The sequence below is a fragment of the Montipora capricornis genome, chromosome 3, assembly GCF_036669925.1.
Source record: "Montipora capricornis isolate CH-2021 chromosome 3, ASM3666992v2, whole genome shotgun sequence".
Classification (NCBI taxonomy): Eukaryota; Metazoa; Cnidaria; class Anthozoa; order Scleractinia; family Acroporidae; genus Montipora; species Montipora capricornis.
In genome coordinates, this window is record NC_090885.1 from 67,160,802 (window position 1) to 67,182,437 (window position 21,636).

The following is a 21,636-nucleotide window of genomic DNA, read 5'->3' on the forward strand; positions in this document are numbered from 1 at the left end:
CTGAAGAGTAGCTGGCCAGGGTCTTGAGTTGCAGTTTTGAGCATATAATCTTGCAGGGCAGACGATGCATAAAGGTCTGAGTTTGACCTTGCAAAACTGAGCCTGGCTGTCTCCCAGAAAGGGTCAGTTTTGGACTTTTAAATTGCAGTGTCAAATGAAGTAGGGTGAAGGATGTTGGGATGGAAAGAAATGTTTGTTCTAGCAAGGTGGGACTGAGGGTCGAAATTGCCATTGCAGGTAAATTCGCTGCTTCTTAAGAAGCCAAAAAATGAAAGGGTAAATGCAGCCCATAACATAAAGGAGTCAACATTTGGTAGACTTAAAAGGTTGTAACTTAGTATACTTAGATGCTATGGAGAACTGATGAGGTGATCAGGTGGCAAGCCTTCTTGCATTCCCATGGGAGAGCTTGATCCCCCTCAAACTTTTGTGAAGGACTGGCATAGCCAGAATGTCCAGGAGACAGCCAGACTCAATGTGAAGGTTGTCAAGTGCTGCCAGATAAACATAATAGTGCCGTAGGAGCCTGTATTGCACAGATGAGTAACAAAAGGGATCAGGGTGAACTTGTGAGCAGGTCGAACAGGGAGGGGGGGGAGGGGGATATGGAAAGCTGATTAAAAATGAAGGGGCACTCCGTAGGCCAACGGGACGGGCTGTGTAGAGGTAGTAGTGGTTTTTCCGGGCCATTCCCTGGAGCTCCCTCAGGGGTGAACGGGGATTATTCTGGAGGCAGGTTACGGGGTCTTAAATTGCGCCTTCCTGGTTGCTAATGCGACTAAAAAATTGAGTACTGGCGACCAGAATTTCACAACTGGTCACCATTGTTAAGGTCAGATCTGTTTGCCAAGAGGTGTCTTACTTTTTATCCTGAGACTGTTTTGAAATAGAAATGAAGGAGTTTTTCCGTTAACAACCTCCATAACCTCACAAGCCATTGTTTCTCATAAAATATGTATTGCAGGGGGAAAAACGACTCAGTAAAGAGATTCAAGGACTGGTGTGAGGAATGTACCACTATGGCGGATTGTGTTCGACAGAGTGTGACTAGTGTTTCCGTAGCTGAAATTTTCGACAAACTAGGGGGCAGATAGATTTCATTATTAAATGTACATTCAAGGTCGGATACCTTTTCTCTCCAAAATGTGCGCTTTTGAAAGTGAAAAGATAATGCTTGACACATACACAAGACCATGCGGTCGTTGCTTTCTGGTATCCATAAAACAGGTCAAAATGTACAAGTTAATTTGGACCCTGGGTTAGATGTCTGTTTTAGAGGGGGAGGTTTGTGGCTGTTTTCCTACGAAAGTCAACATCATAGGAAGGCCATGCCAAGCCCGCAACTTCCTTTGGGTAATCGAATGGTCGCTTGATAGGGGAACATCTCTACCGCCCTTAGGGAAAAGAAGTGAGAAGTGCAGAACCAGGGGTGGATCCAGAGTAGTTCAAGTGACTTGCAGAAATCACTCAAATTTCTTCCAAACCTTATTTTTCAGCCCTTTATTGCAGTTCACGAAGTCAACTATCCTTCTTGTTTTAATTTTTTTGAGAAATATGACAAGAAAATCGCTCCCAATTGATCGACAGATAAACAGCTTACTTCAACAACAAATCAAAACAAATCGCGAAATTCTGAAATCCCTGTTCAAGACAATAATTTTTTGCGAAAGAAACAACATAGCCCTCAGAGGTCCACGAGATGATGATCCACAAAATGCCAGTCTTTCTGGAAACTTTCAGGCACTATTAGAATTTCGAATTGACAGCGGCGATCAACACTGCAACGTCACTTGAAAACTGCACCCAGAAATGCGACATATTTCTTAAACCTGTCAAAACAAGATGATTACAACTGTGGGTGCTATCATAGTGAATAATTTGTCGCAGGAAATCAGGGGGAGCAATTATTTTTCTATTATGTCTGACGAAGCAGCTGACGTATCAAACAAAGAAAATCTTTCAGTGGTAATCAGATTTCTTGATTCAACCAAAACAGTCAGAGAAGGGTTTGTGGGATTCTACCTTTGTGAGGATGGAACGACAGGAGTAGCTTTCAAAGATTTAATATAGCTGATTTAGGATTATCTATGGATGACTGTCGAGGCCAATGTTATGATGGTGCGGAAAAATGGCATTCGGAGAGCATCAAATTTCAAATTTTCTTGGGGGAGCATGCCCCCAAAACCCCCCTAGTTTAGTTGGTGCAAATCACTCATGAAAAATCCTGGATCCACCCCTGAGAAAACCATACAGAAAATGCCGACAAGAATCGAGCTGGGCTTATTTTTTCCGAGAGGAGGGGGGAACTCTTTGTGGTTTACCGATAAAGGAAATGGAAAGCCCGGGAAGGTCGTTATCTGAAAAGGCGCGAGTTTTCTGGCAGCACCGCGACAAACTCAACATACTCACCCTATAATGTTGCGCGTTTAACTTTGGTTGGAACATGTGCTGATAACGGCGACTGTCCTTGAAAAATGGGGAAGGAATGTTGTTGCTGGTACTGGGATGGTTGAGAAGGCTGGCGATGAAGTCGAAGTCGTCGGTGAGTAGCAAATGGCGGGAGTTTGTCGAGGTTGCACAGATTGAGGCGGAGGCTATTGAGGTTGGAGCAGGAACTGATTTGGCGGTAGATTCCTCGATTTTCGTCCACTATGATGGAAATAAGAGTGGCTAACGTGGTTGGGGACGTGTCTGTGTGTGAAGCTCTTCTTGCTTGGACGCCATCTTGGAATAAAATTTGACCGTTTTGACCGCTGTTTCAAGCAGCGCATCGTCAGGGATGGTGACAATTGGTGGGTCTATATAGGATGAAACTTCCTCAGCAGAGGCACTTGAAGTAAAGGGGCTTCACGGTGGAGCGTGAACGTTTCTCTGCGGGTCAGATGGACGCTTGGTGTACGCGAGCTACAAGATGGTGCGGAAGGAACAACGGTGTGAAGCCGTTCAATAAATTGTTCCCGAGTTCCAGTAATAAATAAAAGGTTTTAGATAGCAAGGGGCGTAAAAAAACCGCGTTTGTGAGGTCAGCAAATTCCCCAGCAAAGATTAAATTGCTCAACGGAAAAAACAGAACTAGTTGAGCTTTGGAAATGTCAAACTGAGAAGGCTCACATGGCGGGATGAATGAAATAGCCAAATAAGGTAGTCACATGATGGGAAGTCACGCTCTCCTCCCAGGCGCTGCCCAGTATTTGCTTACCAGCATTAACATCTATTTTATTCTAAAATATCATAATAAAACTGACAGAAATGTATGATTCGAGCAAGAACAGAACATGAGATCTATGGGATGGGATTACATTATGATTATTACCTCTTGGGTTCAAGTTATAAGTCTTGTGACGTGACATGAGTTCCTGCATGGGTTCAAGAATTACACAAAGCTGAAAAATAAAGAAGAATGAGTAGTTAATATTTTGAACAAAATGTCTTTAACTTAGTTTGAAGAAGAAACCATGCCAAGTGGCAACAATTTTGCTTGATCATAGGAGAAAGGAGGAAAGATCAAGAAATTAAAAAAATCAATGGTTAAGTACATGTATAAATGGCCGAGTTAACACGTGTCCTTCCCCAGAACGTAAGCAGGGCTGTCAACTCTCTCAGATAATCCGGGAAACTCCAGATTTTGGACCGAATCTCCCGATCTTAAGATTATCAGCTGAAATCTCCCAATTAATCACATTCATCAATCTCATTTCTAGTGACAATCGACATTCACTGAATGAATGAATTTTTTCTCCTGATGACTAACATATCTGGAGAAGTCAAAACTTTGCAACTAGTTTTCACCTTTGCTCTTTCAAAATAAAAGGGTTAGCAGTTGCCACTCTGCCACCACTTTTGCTAAAATAAATAAAGAATTGAAAAAATATTTTGTTTCTTGCCATGAATTTTCTTTCAATCTGAAGATATGGGGCACAGTTGTTGCATAATAATTATTTAGCTGCAATGTTACGTGCACAACACCATACTCTAGATTTTTCGCTATTTTCTGCAGTTTTTTTACAGACAGATTTATGTATGTGTGTATATATATATATATATATTTTTTTTTTTTAACCATTGGCAATACAATACTGAGTAACAACTTTGCTGGCGACTTTAGGACTAGGATTTGTGAAATTGTGACTAAATTTTTGTATCTTGCAGCAAAATTGTGATTGAATTATTATCTTTTTTTATTTCGAGCCCTGAACAAATACTGCTCATCACAGCAATAATTATTAAGTTAACCCTTTCCAAGGCTGCTGCCTAAGAAAATTTTAAAGGGGCCCTCAGAGCTAAACGCTGAGAACTTAGGAGCCCAACATATAAAGTGAAAGGTGTTGCTGTGAAAAATTAAGGAGCCCAGAGCTATTCTTTGGGAGCCCCAGGCTACCGGGCTCCTGTTAGGCAACAGCCTTGCCTTTCAGCCCCGAGATTTGTAACTTAAAGATATTCCTCTGTCTGATGGCAGATGATTTTACTCGTCAGTGGGGGAATGAATGGGTTAACAAAGCAATCTGGTTGTATGAGTAAACCTAGGCGACAGACCAGCATGCCACTTCTTTCGCTCAAAGAAACAATGGAGCTAACAACAACTATAAGAAAATTAATGTGCTGTAAACAGTACTGCTTTTTAAAGAAAAGGAATGCCAAGGAAGCAAAATTAATCAATCTGTTGGTGGTGAAAATGGCAAAGGAAGCTTCTTGTTTGTACACATGAGTGACGGAAAATTGTGCAACCATCTTAAAAGTTCTTATTTGGATTGGAAATCTTGTTTAAATTTTCAAAATTTTCTTCAAAAACCCAACATTTTTTCCTTACCCTTAAATAATTGAGAGTGGCATTGGTCATTCCTTGTCTGGTTATGTTTTTGGATAAGGGTTCCAAAAAGGTTGGATCCTGTGCTCCAACAATCACATTTCGCGGAATCATTTCTGTGTAATGCCGTATGGCAAAGTGCCAGTTTCGTATCCTCATTAGATCATCCAGAGTGAATTCTAATAAAAGTCGACCTTCTGTGCAGACCTGTAAATATAGAACAATCAAAGGTAAACACAGGTTAACAACTGCATCGCTAAGTGGAGGTTGCATTCCCAAGTCATCCTGGAGCTTCCACTATTGGCAGCCAGCTCCAAGATGGAGACTGTACCCATGACAACCCCACATGATCCCCCACACATCAGAGAAGGTAAGCACCAATCACACTAATAAACAGTGGAATATAGATGTAGAGGGGGGAAGGGAGGGAAAAACCGCAAAAGAGTCCAAACAAAATGCTCCATCGCTCCTACCTGTAGTTGTTAATTCTGTGATAAATAATGCATTTAACCTCATCAAACCCACTGATACAACTTGTGAAGAAAAAATTAAAAGATGCTAATGAAATATTCTACCCCTGATCAGTATTCTTTGTAACTTTGCATGGTAAAAAGGATGTGTTTCATGATCTTGAAATGTACATGTACCCATCCCCTTTCAGAATGATGTAGTTATAATATTGAAATGAATCTGATCCATCTGACGTGTTGACAAATGGGATGGCCAATGCACTTGTTGACAGTCAACCAACTGCAAGTTGACTGTTGGCGACGCATCGGTCATAACCAATTTTTGACATTCCTATCACACGTCTGTCGCATGTTGATGATCACTTTTTCACCCCGTTAAATATTTGTTGAGCTTTGTCACGTGTTAGCTGACATGTTCTTAAATGTCAGCCAACATGCTGGTTCAGTGTGTCAACCAACGCATTGATTGACACGTCGGTCAATGCATCATTTGGATTGGATTACCGTATTTACCCGCGGATAGGCTGCACTTTTTTCCCGGAAAAATGGGACCAAAATTAGGGTTGCGGCCTATACGCGGGTACAAGTGTTTTGATACCTCATTAATGTGCAAGAGATCTCACGGTCATATACTAAATTGGCATTTTAATGTTCGCTTTCAATTGTTACTAACTTACAGCACATACAACTAAATACTAAACCATTTTTTTGTTAACAAAATATCCTTTGGCATGAAATTAGTAAGTTTTCACACCTATTGTTTTTGATCTTCCATTGAAATGATACCGCTTGTAAAAATCCGTTCTAAAAAAAAATCGATATCTCAGGACCTACTGACTCTCAGAAATCGCTTGAAATGGGAAAAAACTCTCTACCTCAAGGCAGTGCTTGCTAGGAATATTTTACTGATGCGCCGAATGTCCTGGTGTTTTAAAATTTTGTCCGTGGATGTTTGTTTACACTCGTGCCGACAATCACCTATTATTAATTAATTATGCGGCGGCGGCGGCGCCATGAAATAAACATTTCGGCATCAGTTTTTGTGTGTGAATTACTTTAAAGCCTGCTATTTCACATTTTTGTTCTTTTGTTTTGAGTTTATTATTCCAGTTTATTGAATAATATTTTATTTTCAACTGAACAAAGAAAGAAGCTTGCTGCTGTGAAATTAGCAAAGTAAGAAAGTAATATCACACGTGTGATAAACAATTTTGACTGCCAACGATATTTGTTGATATGTTTTCAATTTGCATTGGTTTTCATCGAGAGCATTTACGTTTATTAGGCAATTAAAGCAGGATAAAAAAGGCAGTATACAGTTTTTAGGAACAGTTTCATTAATGACTTTCATATTTTTTCCCTACTTACGGTTTTAAAACTATTTATCATACCAGAAGATTTAAAAATTATCACATTACTCACACCTTCCTATAACCCGCACCAAGAACTGTTTGCGAAAATATTAACACATTACCCGGGGGTAATCGCCCAGAAATTACGGTAGCTGTTGTTGATTTCAAACTTCGCTATATTTATCCCGGTACTCGACCTCACTATTTTTTTTCCCATGAAAACCATTGAAAGTTTGGGGTGCGGCCTATACACGGGTACGGCCTATACGGTAGTTACCATTACCCATTTATTCAGCAAAGCAGCAATGATAAGGTACTCTGTAGCAATCTTGTAACTTCCAAAAAAACAAATCATGCACTATGATTTCATTTGTTATTTTTTTAATATCATCACGGTTCTGAATATGAAAGAAATACTTTTGAACTCTTGAAAGAACCACGTTGAGATTTTCAGATCATCACAGTTATGAATTCCACTTGAACAGCAAAGAAAAGGAGAGCGCAAGAAATTCAGGCTTGGATGGGATATGAAGCCCTGACTGCTGAGATACTGGTGCAGTGCTATACCAATTCAGCTATCGAGCCATTTGGGAGATGGTCATTTTGTGAGTTTGTAATAGCCCTGTAGAGGATCTGGATACCAAGAGAGCATAGTATATGAAAGACAAGTCTGCAAACTATAGACAGAAGAGGAACTGCAGAGATAAAGAAGTCCTCCACATAAAGCCCTTCAAATCCACATGCTGAATTATACATCACTTGATACTGTAGTGCTTGAAAAACCCTGCTCTCGCCATCTGGACAAGTACAGTAGATTTTAATTAACCCTTGGGCGAGTGACTTTTTCTAAACACTTGCCCACCCAGAAAGCACCCACAGAATCAGAAATCAAAGTACTCAAGAGGTTCCAGGAGACAAAAAATACGGAGTATTTTTCTGTTTTTTTCCGCTCAGGCAAGTACAAAATCCCCTTGTCCAACTGGCTCCTCAAGTTTGCTTGCCAAATGGACAAGGCGAATTTTTAACTTTTTCCTAAGCATGACTGATAGCTCAATTTCCCCAATAGGGAAGACTCACTTGGATTATCATAATTCTGCGGAATCTCACCTTCAAGCCCTAAGTGGCAAACTGCGATTTGGCTTCCATCAATCAAATTTCCAAACGTAGCCAGGAAGATCAACTCCGCCTCCGGAAAGTGAATTGGAGTTTTTGTTTAGTTCACAGCTCAAATACCATTATGATATTTTCTTAGAGGTTCTTCAGTAAAAAGATTCGTACAGTCAGATTCCGTTGCTTCCCATTGTCGTTGATTTTGAATGTACAAAAGTACCATGGGAACCAAAGATGCTGATTTGTAGTTTATGTCACGCATCAATAACTGATTTCAGCATCTATGGTTTCAGGTCAACTCTCAGGTCAACTCTCAGTTTGGCCATTGGCGCTTGAAGCTGAGATTCTGCAGAATTATGAAAATTGCAGGAAGACTACCAGGCAGTTACAAAAATTTGGTTTTGTCAACAGAGTTGATAATGTAAATTGGCCACCGTACAGAGATTCTAAAAGCTGACGAAGGGCTAATGCTTGAAACGTCAGCTTTTAGAATCTCTGTACAGTGGCTAATTTACATTATCAACTCCGTTGATAAAACCCCATTTTTGTATACTACTTCCTCACAAACGCAGCACCACAGTTTCTTTAGAAACTACCCCTTCATCTACCAGGCAATTAGTTCTGTATGTTTGTTTATACATTTATACTTGATAACAGTTTCCAAGAAAACTGTGTATTAACTAGCCAATAAATCAGTATTTAACAACAACAACAACAACAACACCAGCTTTACTTAATTTACAACATAATCTATTCCTACAAAAAAAAGGTAACATGCATTTACTCAGAATAACTAAAAAGCTAATTGAGCTGAGTAAAACTAAGAAATGCTTAATTATAGGACATAGGTTGGCACTAAAGAGATAGGTTGGCACTAAAGAAATAGAAAATAAAAGTTAATTACATGCATCTGCTAGTGAGCTGAAAAAGATGGTACTGTACAAGCCATAGTTAACATGATACCAATAAAATATTTTAAAATGAAATTTCTTTACAAAAAGAGACAAACCTTTGTGAAGACTGGTGTCTTGTGATGAGTTATCATTGTTGTATTTTCACAGTCCAGTGTGATTGTACTTGTATTGTTGTGAAACGATTCTTTTGGTTGCACAATGTGGTAGTAAAGTTCTTTTACTCCACCTTCAAATATGGTGCGGAAGTATCTTGGAATTAAATTCCTTCCAATTGCTGAAAGAGTGACAAGAAAAATGACAAGACATTAACGCAATAGAGTTCACAAGCAAATTAAGGGTCACCATTTCAGAACTAGGCATGCACTGCCCAAAACCAGGTCAGCATCTCTTTGGAAAATTCAAATCTTGACTTCTGAATCATAAAATGGATTTCACCAAAATCAAACATGGATGTTGAATATCTAAAGAATCCACAATCATTTTCTGAAAGTTGGCCACAGTTTGGATACTATGGGCTGGTTTACACTAAGGATGCAAGCACCAACAATTTAGCTATATAGACGAGTAAAATTACATGGCATTAGACAGAGCATAATCCATAGGGATCACTCTTAGGACAGAAAGGAACAAAGGCAATAGTTTTTGAGTGGACATAGATGTTGTTAACCACTGACAGACTAAATGACTTGTCAAAAACTGTTTCTTTCAGACATCCATTCAACTGGCTTTCCTTGAAACTGTGGACTAGAGTGTTTTTCACCAAACTTTGTTCACTAATGTACTTAGAAATTGCACAAAAGTAAATCATTTGAACCAGTGTTAAATGTCAAGGTTAGGACAATTTAATGATAAGGATACTTTCCATATGGGCCGTGAAATACATACAGTATCGTTTTGGCCCATCTTCCAAGCAAAAGCTTAATGTCAGGGTGGCATCATCGTCAAAAAACTCTGCTGCGAATGTATCCCACCATACATTGTCCGCATCCTGTAAAAAAAATATACTGGGATGTCCAAAAGCATTTGCGCGACACATAACTTAAAGGAGGAGTATGTGAATTCGCAGCAAGAAATGGGACGATGTTTATTAACAAAAGGGACGGTTCATAATCTACAAGGATAACCAGGTTGGGGGAAAAACCGAACAGGCTTTTAAAAAAAAAAATCTCTATCTGTGGTGATGGATTTTGTGTTTTTTCCCTGAACAAAGTGACCAGGCTTGAAAAGAATGTTGACTTAATTTAAAACTGTGCCAGAAATGCGAAGTGTTTGGTGAGAACAACATGTGGAACCTGTAGTTGTATTGAAATTCACCCACTAATTTGCAATACATTAATATAATATAAATATGGCTTTTTTTTTCATAATAGAATGAAAAATCACACTGCAAATGATCATCATGGTAATTAACAAGTCACAGAGCAACATTGACATTTGTGGAAATGGCACAAATATATATATTCTTTGTCAGCTGCTATTTTAATTAGAAGAAGGATTTTAAAAACTTTCAAAGTGGACTCTGCCACAGTATACACAACACGAGATGTGCTGAGGACCTCATGTTACAAAAAAAAAACTATCACATGCTTATCTAGAGCACCCCATTTTCCTTCAAAACCCGGGAAACAAATGATGAGGCATTGCAAATTCATCATAGTAAATTCAACGAATATGATCGCCTTTCTTGCACTTCTTCGACGCCAATAGGACTTGATTTCAGGAGACATTTCACTATGAATAATTATTGAAGTAATTTTCTGTCACGCACCGTGGTGCAGAATGACTGCAAGCCAAGTGGTTTATTTCAAGTCACACAATAATTGGCTCAACAAAATTAATACCTTCTTATCTGCCTTGGAAAAAACTCTAATTAGAATGTGAACAAAAACAAATTTTCTTGCCAATATGACAAGCTGTGGTATTAACTCTGTTCGTTAAAACAATTAAGCTGTCCATGTAGTCTTTGATGTCTTAATTGCACCTTGTGTTAGAATATTCACTGATCGAACAATCAAGTTAATTCGACTTTCTATCATTCAGAAATTTATCTTCTCAGCAGAAGCAGAAACATATCCCTTGAAAGTTTTAACTACCGTATTTACCCGTGTATAATACGCACTTTTTTTCCGCTAAAACAGCTCCGAAAATTGAGATGCGTATTATACACAGAATCCATTGTTTTAGACACGCTTCCTTCATTAGCATAAAAACAAAGACGCATTGGTTTTTGATTGAAAAGTAAAAGGCTTGACCAAGATCCACTAATAAATTAACCTTTCTGTTTAAATGAACAACTGAACAAAATAGCCTTCACTTTTGAGCTATAAACTGAAACATCAAAATGGCCACGAAACTCCCCGGAGTTTTACAATGCCAGTCTGATAAATAACGCTCGTTAATTTCGTTAAAGATCATCCGATTTCACACTGTTATATTATAAAACTTTGCAAAGAATACAAATACCCACAACATGTTACTGGAAATATGGACAAAACGCCACTGATCTCAGATACGCCGCCGAACCGAATGATCAACATTACACTGCAGAGAAGAAAATTAATGTCACGCAACTGTTTTGTTGGCGCGTGCTGGTGATGGATCAAAATTAAGACCAATGGTGATTTTAGAGAGGAAAACGGTGCCTAAAGTTGAAACAAGCACAGGGTTATCAGCGACGCCCAAGAGAAAGGCTGACTGGATGCCGAAGGAATGAAGAGTTTAGCGTGCTCCACATGTTGGGACTGGGGAGACGAAGAAGCCTGCTTGTTTATGCTTTTGAAGCTCGTGGGACTGAAAGCATGAAAGCAGCATTTACAGAGAAAACACCAATTTAGCAGTAATTCTTGGCAGATTGACCTCAGTTCTGCCTGAAGAGATGATTTACTCGTATTTTGTCAAATATGGAGTAGTAAAAAAACCTTGATAACACACAAGACGATCTTGTAGACGGACAACAAGATGAACTTGTCGATGACGAATCTTGTGTGAGAGAAGTGCTGTTCGATTGTGACTACGAGTTAAAGTTTGTATAAAGGTTTCAGTTTTTAAACACTTTACATAGGCTTACTTACTTTACTGTTGTATGTAGCGGAACAAATTTTCTTATCCAGGAAATGGATTTTTTCACACTAGTTTTGCATGAACAATTTCTCTGCTTTTTGCTCTAACTTTTTTTTTTCAAAATGCAGTCCAAAATTGGTGTGCGTATTATACACGCGCACCGTATTATACACGGGTAAATACGGTATTTCACACATTATAAATTTTGAGTAGTTAATCTATCTTGACAGTATATATATTCGGCAAAAAGACCTTTCTTTGTTAGAAAAAGGAGAGAAATATATAATGAAATAGTTTTACTGTGGCATCATCAAATTCTAAAATCAAAACCATGAAGTCTTCCGGGTTTTTATCTTCACCAGGTTCATCCGTAACGTTTTTGGATTTGAAAATACAGCATTTTGAAATTCCGAATTGTTAGTTGCATGACACCAGATACTGAAACCTGTTTTCGTAGGAAAAAATGTCTCTTGAACATTATCATTCTTTGCAGTTTGAATGTTTCAAGTATATTAGGAGATGCGTTAATGTCCATGTGTGTTCAGGGCTTGAAATTAGCGAAAAAATACAGTCGCAACTTTGCGACAAGATTTTGCAAAATTTAGTCGCAAAATCGTCCCACTGCATTGTGTTGTCAGCGGTGTAGCAAAACAAAATATCAGCCCACAAACTTGTGTTGAAAAAAACCACTGAAAATGGCGAATCATATCAAAGGAATGGAGTTGTGCACGTAACATCGCAGCAAAATTACACTACAATAATGCTATCTTCAGATTGAAAGAAAACTCAAGGCGAAAAACAAAATAATTTTGCCATTTCTTCATTTAGTTTAGTAAAAAGAGCAGCAAAGTGGCAACTGCTAACCCTTTTGTTTTGAAAGTGTGAAGATGAAAACAAGTCGCAAATTTGCACTTCTCCAGATATTTTAGTCGCAGAGGGAACTGTATTAGTTGCAATTTCAAGCTCTGATACTGTCTCACGAGTGAAGAAACATGAAGTCCAGACGTTTTTGCTGTCTGGCCCCCATATTGGTGCCCCATTCAAAACTCTCTAAAGTTGCTTTGACAAGTAACTCAGTAACTGTGTACCGCACAGTCCTGAAAATTGGAGAGGTAGTTTATGAATTGTCTCCAACAACATACCAAGTTCTTGGCTTTTCTTAATGAACGGTTTCGTATTTATTTTCCCATTGCATGACAGTAAAATGATGTACTGATCAGAACAATGACTTGCAAAACTGTGTAGTTTTAACACCGCTACCTCAAATTGTAAATAAGAATTTCATGATTTTTACAAGTTTAATACCATAACTTCAAATTGAATGGGCTTGGGAAAACTTGACCAAAAGTACTGAACGGGCTAGGAAAAAAAATTGTGCCTTTTGGGCAGGCTTAAGAAAATAGATCGAGGAAGGCTATTCTTTTTTCTCCAACTCGGTTAAAGATCATCTTAATAAACAATGAACCGTCCCTAAACTCATCGTAAAAAAAAAGAACGTACGTAACTTACTTAGCTTGGGAACTTGCGAGCAATGGTAAAAGTCAGAGCTTTTTGGAAGCGATCATGTGTCCTCGTGCTAATTCCGAATGAAAATTTGTAACAATCTGTTCAAAATCAGCAGAGCTCATTCGTATTCTAGAATTGCTACACTCACTAAAGGCGAAGGCTATATGGCTTTGCCTCCATATATGGAGTCAGAAGCCACAAAAATGGACCAGAAGTAAAAAATTACAATTATTTGAAATATGAAAACATAGGGATGAAAGAGGCAACAAACAAACTCTACCACTGAAAGTATTCTGGGAATTCTTGTAAACATATTGTTTTTGTTCAACTAGAGACATGAAGAGAATTAAATGCCTTTCTGTGAAGTCCATACAATTAATGAAATAAAACTAAAATATATTGATGTATAAGAAGGTAATCTCATCAAGCCTAACACTTGGTCAGATTAGCTCATCCATTTTTGAGAACAAAACACCAACTCTTTAAACAGTCATAAAAAAATAAAATAAATTTCTATGCAACCCAACAGCTTTTCCAAAAGAAACTGTAAAGCAAAAAAGGACATCTTTCGTCTTCAATGGTCCAACCTAAGAATTACATGTAATGCCTTCAAGATGTAAAATGCAATGTTCCTGGCTAGTTCAAAACAGTTATCAAGGAACTGTAAGATAAACAGGAAAAGAACCCTCACATTTCGTTTCACATATCAGTTACATTTCTAGGTAATTATGTGACAGGAAAACAATATTCAAGCTTCTTTTGAACTTCATCCTCTACGTTTCCATTGATAATAATTGAATTTTTATTCTTTCTTGGTTTACGAGCTTCAATAGTGCATGCTTTTCAAATGCCAGACTTCACTGGGACAGCAAATGCAAGACCCTAAACCATGCTGATATCTTAAAACAATTTGCACAGAAAGTTAAACATTATTGTTACCTTGCTCACTGATAATTCTTATGTGTTATGCCCAGATGTGAAAGAAAGCGATTTGTCTGTTGTGATAAATGGATCTGAACACTGAATCAAAGAAATTTGGGACAACAATGGGCTTGGAAGCTTTGAAAAATTTTCATCCTCACAAGGAACAAGCTTTTAAAAAATTCAGCCTCACAAAGAACTGTTCAGGAGAGATGCTGTATTCTTGAATTTTGTTTGGAGTGTCGAAAGTATTTTTGCTTACTAAATTCGTCGTACTTCTTGGAATGTAACCAATATTAATCTTGCTTTTGTTTTTTTTTTTATATATCTTGGCCCTATCGTTAGTACATACAAACCTCGATACGATGCTGAAGTCGTCGGTTCAACTCGTAGATCCTAACATCGGGGTGTGTGTAATACGGTGTATGACGCCTAAAACCAACAAATATTGGTGAGAAAACGTTCTCTTGCATCGACATCGTTTCCACTGAACTATTAAAATCCATGAAAATCACAAAGTGAGTGATTTATAGGAATCTGTAAAACACAACTGGCTGTCGAAATCTACAGGATGGCGCGAGTCTGCATGCATCGATGGTAAATTCTGGAAAATGAGACGGAAGCTTGAAAAGCTAATTTTTTAAGACTGGGTTTACCCTAGCGGTACCAAAACTACAAAATTTTACAAGGCGTTCATATTTGGCAATTGTTATTACCCCGTTGAGTAGCTTGGGCTTGGAAGTGGGACACTCGGCATTCTCCAATTCCAAGAATCGGCCGTTTTCGAAGCGTTCGAAGCCTCAGCGAAGCTTCGATCTATGAACCAGTCGAGCGGCTTGTCTTCAGAATTGTAGTGTCCAGAAGGAAGAAGAGGTCTCGGTTAAAGCTGAATAAGATGCGAACAAAGAAGCAAGGGTCATTACAATAACAAAGGGCCAGTGGGCCTGATCGGATTGCACAAAAGTACGCTTCACTTCGTATGATCGGTTTTCTGTATCGTCTCGTTTACAACGTTCAACTTTTGAATAAACCAGCAAAGTCGCTGTTCTCTAAATGACATTCTATGGTTGATCCACTGTCAAGAACTAGGTATCTAACAAAACGAGGGCGATTCTCTGACCTAACTTTTCTCTTAGCGTCGCCTTTAATTATAGTTTCTGCTCCAAGTACAAACGTAACGCAATTGCGTTTAGGCTGATCGATCTCGGTCTTTCAATTTCCGGATGTATACCGCAGATAATTTAACAGGATATATAATCACCTAACACATGAAATAATTTGTAACTTCGGACGTCCACTAAATCCATAAGGCGGACTGGTTTGGTGAATGAGCGCTGCAAGTTGACAAATGTGTGATTTGAAAGCCATCACACTATCAACAAGTAGGCGATAGATTTCGAGCTTTGAAATGTCATTATAAGCTTACCCTCTTCAGGTTAAATTGGCCGCTGTCCTTGGCCCTCTACTAGAGACCTCTCATGACTTATAATCTCCAAGGAACCTCCATTTGTTTATAATGTAATTTCTCTGCCCCCATTTGAGCAGGACAAAACAAAATGTCTGCTCTTCGCGAGAATCGCTGCAGCGCGTTCAGAACAGCACCAATGTTTGCTGACCTGTGATTGGTTAGTTGCCAGCCAATGGCATGCGAATGAGGACCTTTGCCGCGAAACAAAGTCAAAACGACAGCAAAACTTGATAAACAGGTGTGCTTCAAGGCGACCAATGACTAAAATAGATGAGAATACTAAGACACCAGAAATATAGCTAGCCTATGAAAAATGATTTAATAGAACGGTAGCTAATCTTAATCTTTTCCATTTTTCACTGTTTCCATCCGGTTTATGTTTTTTCCGGCGGGGTCTAAACCCAGCTGTTCATTATCACCCATTGCACCCATTGTTTCCTTGAAGACCCGTTAAGTATAAAGCCAGCGAACGTATTTCCGCTCAAGGTGGCTTCGAGAGGTTGCATCATAGACACAAGGTATAAACCCTTCCAAACTCGATGTAAGCTTAACGAAAAAGTCATGTCACACAATCAATAACAAGGCTGGCATTGACCTCAAATGTGCGTTGTGGTTGTTGCGGTTTTTAATCTAAAATAAACATTTCGAAAACTGACGGAGCAGCCCCGAAACTTTAATGCGTGTCGGGTTTTATCTGTTTTGCAATTGCCTCATATCTTTTAAATAGGATCAAACGAACAAAAAGGAGAGGCGGCCCTTTGTGGCTGACAACTTTGTTAACTGAATTTTTATGAGTAACTCCAATAGCGCTATCTTTCCCCTTTAATTTAGCTGCTTCGTAGACAAACATAAGATTGTTTAAAAGATTAAATGATATACTAAATATACTATATTAAATGGATCATATATGAACTGCGGAGATGAAATCAAATGAAGCTATGATCATCGCAGTTATGAACGCAAATTTCCGGACTTCAACGGGGTTTGAACCCGTGACCTCGCGACACCGGTGCGACGCCCTAACCAACTGAGCTATGAAGCCACTGACGTTGGGAGCTTGCCATTTGTGGGTTCTAATGTTCCCGTGAGGAATGAATCAACGATTAAATGATATACGAAATAGATCATATATGAACTGCGGATCATATATAACTGCAGATCGCGGATCATATATAACCGCGAGGATCATAGCTTCATTTTATTTCATCTCCGCAGTTCATATATGATCCATTTCGTATATCACTTAATCGTTGATTCATTCCTCGCGGGAAAATTAGAACCCACAAATGACCAGCTCCCAACGTCAGTGGCTTCATAGCTCAGTTGGTTAGAGCGTCGCACCGGTATCGCGAGGTCACGGGTTCAAACCCCGTTGAAGTCCTGAATTTTTCAGGCTTCTCTACGCAATTGCAAAAATTGCGTTCATAACTGCAAGGATCATAGCTTCATTTGATAAGCTTGTTTGTTGGTAAGAGTACCGTAAGCTAGACATGGAGGGAGGCGTGTCTCAGGGGCTGTTTCATTCGGGCCATTTGGTGTATACTAGTCACTGATTCGTTCTCGTTGTGATTGAACGACCAGCAAACGGCGTATCGTAAGTTTGCTGCAAGCAAAAAGCCTAGCTTTCTTGGGTTGAATAATTCACAATTAACGCGGCAGCTGCTGAACCGTTTGAAATTGGACAATCCAAATTAAACAAAACTTACTTTGGCCTTCAACAGAGTGTCTTAACTTCTTCTCCTCGATCATCAGCAAGACATAGTCATCAAACAGGGGCACCCAACGATAAACTTCGGTAAAATATGTGTTCGGGAGAGTCAAACTCTTCTAAGAATTCGCTTCTACGTTACCAGCTAGACAGCTACAGATTTCTTTACTAAAACATTACCTAAAAGATTCGGAACCAAGGAAAAGTAGCCCTTACGTTTTCGAAAGGGATATTTTTGCATTTTTGGCACTCAAAATGGTCACCTGGCAGTTTCAGATGAGAAAATGGTCCGGTAGGAAGTTCTAAGAAGGTAACGTTTAGCTAGCAATTACTGAAATGAAAATATCATTCCCTAAAATTTTCGGACACTTGAATTTTCAGCTAAGATATCCGAACAGATCAAATTATTCTAGGTGATAAAAAACATCTCTTTAGACAGTCTTTATACATACAAGGAGCCTAGAAATGTCTCTCAAAGGCTTTTGGCTTAATTTGCTTCCTACAGAAGTATTTACAGTGATCATTCAACCGACAAGAGAAAAGAGAAAAAGATCACACGTTAAGGAATTCTGCTTTTGTTTTAATACCCACCTTAATACGCGGAGATTTGAAATATTCCAGTAGGCCCATTTTCTGGTCCAAAATGACAAAGGAAGAACGTAATTTGAATGGTCCGAATTCTTTTCAAAGACTTATAATCAAAGACGAAGCCCTCTTTTAAAAGATTTACTGAGAGGGACTCGGATATCAAATATTACGAAAAGAAAGAAACCTCGTTGACCTAGTATAGGAGAAAATAACCGTGACCATTTTTTTTCATAATAAGCTTGGTTTCAACGAAAAATCCAGCCAAGTTATCTCGTACTCGCGCTGGTATAGTATATGTTTGTTCTGTCAATATTTTTACCACACCCAGTTGGGATTTCCTTTTATCTTATATATAACAGCCAATCTTGGAGATGCGAGCTTACTTCCTCCAAGTCATGTCGTGACGATTCAGTGACGATTCTAGTTTGTGTAAACAGTAATGAGAGTAGCTGGAGAAGCTCTATGTAGTTTTTGCTTCAATGATTTTACAAATTCATCGACTGCAAGATACGTGATTATGTGATTAGACTTTTCGCACAATTTTTTTTCCTAACCTGCAACAGTACTTTCGTTTCTATTGCGTGACAAGTTGGTGTGAGGAGCGTTCAAGTGGAAGTAAGAGCAACTTGCTGCGCAACGAGTTTGAACTGAGCCACTGCGCACCGGTGGCTCGGTTGAGCACCGGGCTGCCATGCGGGAGGTCGTGAGTTCGATTCCGACCGGACCAACACTCAGGGTCTTAAAATAACTGAGGACAAAGCGCTGCCTTTGTAATTACACCCGCAAATGGTTAGACCTTCAAGTCTTTTCGAATAAGGACTATAAACCGTAGGCCCCGTCTCACAAATATCTTCCATGTTCATAAGTTCCCTGTGGGACGTTAAAGAACCCACACTCCATTCCAGAAGTAGGGGATGAAGTTCCCGGTGTTGTGGCTGTCCTCTGTGAGTGTGTTCTTTCCAGCACAAGTGGCCGGCTTGGCGTAATGTCTCTAAGAGGCCTGTGGTGTATGAGGCCACCTAAGCAGAAACAACCATAAGTCAAAAGGACTTTGCCGAGTGCTGGGACATGTAGATGTAGATGTACCTCTGCGCCTACGCTTATTACTGCATCACAGCAGACACAAGCCATCCAAGCTTTCGAGAAGCTACCCTGTTTTTTTGGTCTAGGCTAAAAGTACAGATTTGATTGAAGTTAGTACACGAAATATCGCGAAAAGAAATAAATCCTTCTTCCTTTAATTTTGGGCTGGAGCAAAATGCTCAGTTTTCCAAGAACGGAGCTCCTCAGTGCCAAACAGCAATTTCCTCTAGCACCACAATAATATTATGATGTACTCTATTTTGAAATACAATACTTCCTTTGGACATTATGGATCAGTTTTTGAGATACATACCTTTTACTAAGTCCAAAGGCCATGCCGTAAACAATCGCTCATATTTTTTGTCTTTTTTTCTTTCTGTGAGCTAATCACCATTTCTTGCAGTTTTGGGCTCTGAAATGAAGAGATCGTATCTCACGACATCGGATGGAACGGATAGAATGTAAGATCTCGGAGCACAACACCACAGCTAGCCAGTTTTGATGGGAATGAAAAACCGGAATACCCGGTGAAAAACCGGAGATGGGAGACAAGGTTCATGACAGATGCCGCAGCATGACCGTGCTCAGAGTGTAGAGCACCGGGTATTCCTGAACTGTCAGTCATCCAACAGGACTCAACTTTAGTGAACAATATCGGAACCAGTGTTTCAAGTTCCTTTTGGCAAACCGTACACATTCACTGAGGGTGATTCAGTTCAATTCATAGCCCTGGCGCAGGCCCGTTGGATATTAGCGACCTTCAGATTGACGTATGAGAACAACTACGAGTTCCGAGCAGCGCTGAAGACAGATTCAATCGGTAGTAAGCGCAGAATTTGAACCCCGAACCATCCGCACTAGGCCACTCCGTGCTGCATTGGCTGCAACTGGGACAATAGACCAATTTCGATATGTTAAAATTCAGTCGAAAACAAAAGATATCATCTCGAGGCTCTGGGGAATAAATGTAAGGGTTTGTATGAGTTTATTCCCCAGAGCCTCGCGATGATGCCTTTTGTTTTAGACTGAATTTTAATATATCGAAATTGGTCTATTAAGATAGAATAGCACGTTTCTGTGATGTAGAATCAACATTAATCCTTTAAATATGCGTCGAAAATACCGATACCACTTTCAACGTTTGCTTTTAGTAGAACTTTAGTCGAAACGATATGATAGTGTGTTCATTGGCCTCTTTCATAATGGCGACCAAATAAAATATTCTTTTGTTTTAATGATGATAAGCCTTTCTATCACAGTCTGAAATCCCAACGATGAGTCCCGATTTCCAACACATACCGTTTCTTTCACAAGAAATCACGAACGGCCAGTTTTTTGCTACGAGGATAACAGCAAAAAAAAAAAGCCCTACTTTGTCGCTTGAAAATTCCTTCGAACTTTTCCCTCAGGCGGAGCTTCACCTATTTGATGAGGGCAAGTCCAGTTGCGTCGCTCATACCCAAAAAGGACTCTGGGCAACTGTGTCATTCCAAGACCAGGAAAGTCCTCCGATTTCCAATTCATAGATTTTTTTAATGAGAGCAAAAACAGGGTCTAGTGCTTGGTCATGATACTGACTTTAACTATTTATTCCCTGTGTTAAAGATACATTTGTGATCTTTGAAATGGAAATAGACATTAAAAATAGTAATTTTCGTTTTAAAAATAGTAATCTATTCAACAACACTCCCATTCATGCTCAATTGAATTAAGGAATGAGGTGAAATATCAATCAGCGGTCTCCGCCTCTAACTCCCAAGAAACAGAACCTCAAACCTTATGCCAAAAACGTAAACCCCACTCCTCATCCAAAAGTAGGTTACAGATATGGTATCAAGATATTGTTTCGTGGAACAGCTTCAAGAATCCTCATGGGACCTCTCATCCGGATTTTCGGAAGGGGATGCGGACGCAAAGCGCTTGAGCTCGTTCATATTTTGCAAGGGATTAATCACATCCGTATTACTCTCGGAGACAGGCCGCGCAGATGCACCATCCGGGTTAAGGACTTTGGCTAACTGGAGATAAACCGCAGTATGTCGACGCGACCAGCCAACATGGTCCATTATCTCGGAAAGCGCCGCTCCCTTGAGAGCCAATATAATATATTGCACAGCCAGAACGAAAACCATGGAGCGTTTCACCTTCGTCTGTACCCATATCCCTAAGGTACCCCTTTAGTCGGGCCTCGGCGGTGGAAGATCTCAACGGTAAATCTTGAGTGCCTCCACTTGGAGTTGTTGAGCGAAATAAATAACCACAAGTTAAGTCGATCCTCATCTGTCGAGCTACTCTAATGTACTGTTCAATACCCCGAATCGGGCAAATGGTGGTGTGAGGATTCCTCCGGATCCCAAACACATTCTCATCACCATCCCTCAAGGTCTTGCCCCTCACGTGGTTGAAGGGGAAACCAACATCATTAGAGAAACGAAGTATCCCAGACACTTTACCCTGGCCGAGATCACCAGGGCGATCCCCACTAAAAACATCGTTTTAAAACAGGCCTGGTCCCGAGCCACGATAAACCGCTGGATCGGTGTATTCAGAGCGCTGTCTAATTCCTGCTGAAGGTGGGATGATAACCGCGTCAGTTTATCAACAAAAAAAGGAGTTGCCTGTTTAGATGTTAGTCGAGCCTGAAGCTGCTTC

General features: G+C 39.6%; 1 protein-coding gene across 1 annotated transcript; it reads right to left on the reverse strand.

The window, feature by feature from the left end:
* Nucleotides 1-3,206: 3,206 nt before the first annotated feature.
* Nucleotides 3,207-15,743, reverse strand: LOC138043804 (LIM domain-binding protein 2-like). The gene is made up of 7 exons (XM_068890259.1): nucleotides 15,564-15,743; nucleotides 14,854-15,023; nucleotides 14,494-14,569; nucleotides 9,536-9,638; nucleotides 8,746-8,924; nucleotides 4,808-5,011; nucleotides 3,207-3,383 (listed from the first exon to the last, which is right to left on the reverse strand). The coding sequence occupies exons 2-7, from the start codon at nucleotides 14,892-14,894 to the stop codon at nucleotides 3,222-3,224; spliced, it is 765 nt and encodes a 254-aa protein (XP_068746360.1). The 5' UTR covers nucleotides 14,895-15,023; nucleotides 15,564-15,743; the 3' UTR covers nucleotides 3,207-3,221.
* Nucleotides 15,744-21,636: the final 5,893 nt, after the last annotated feature.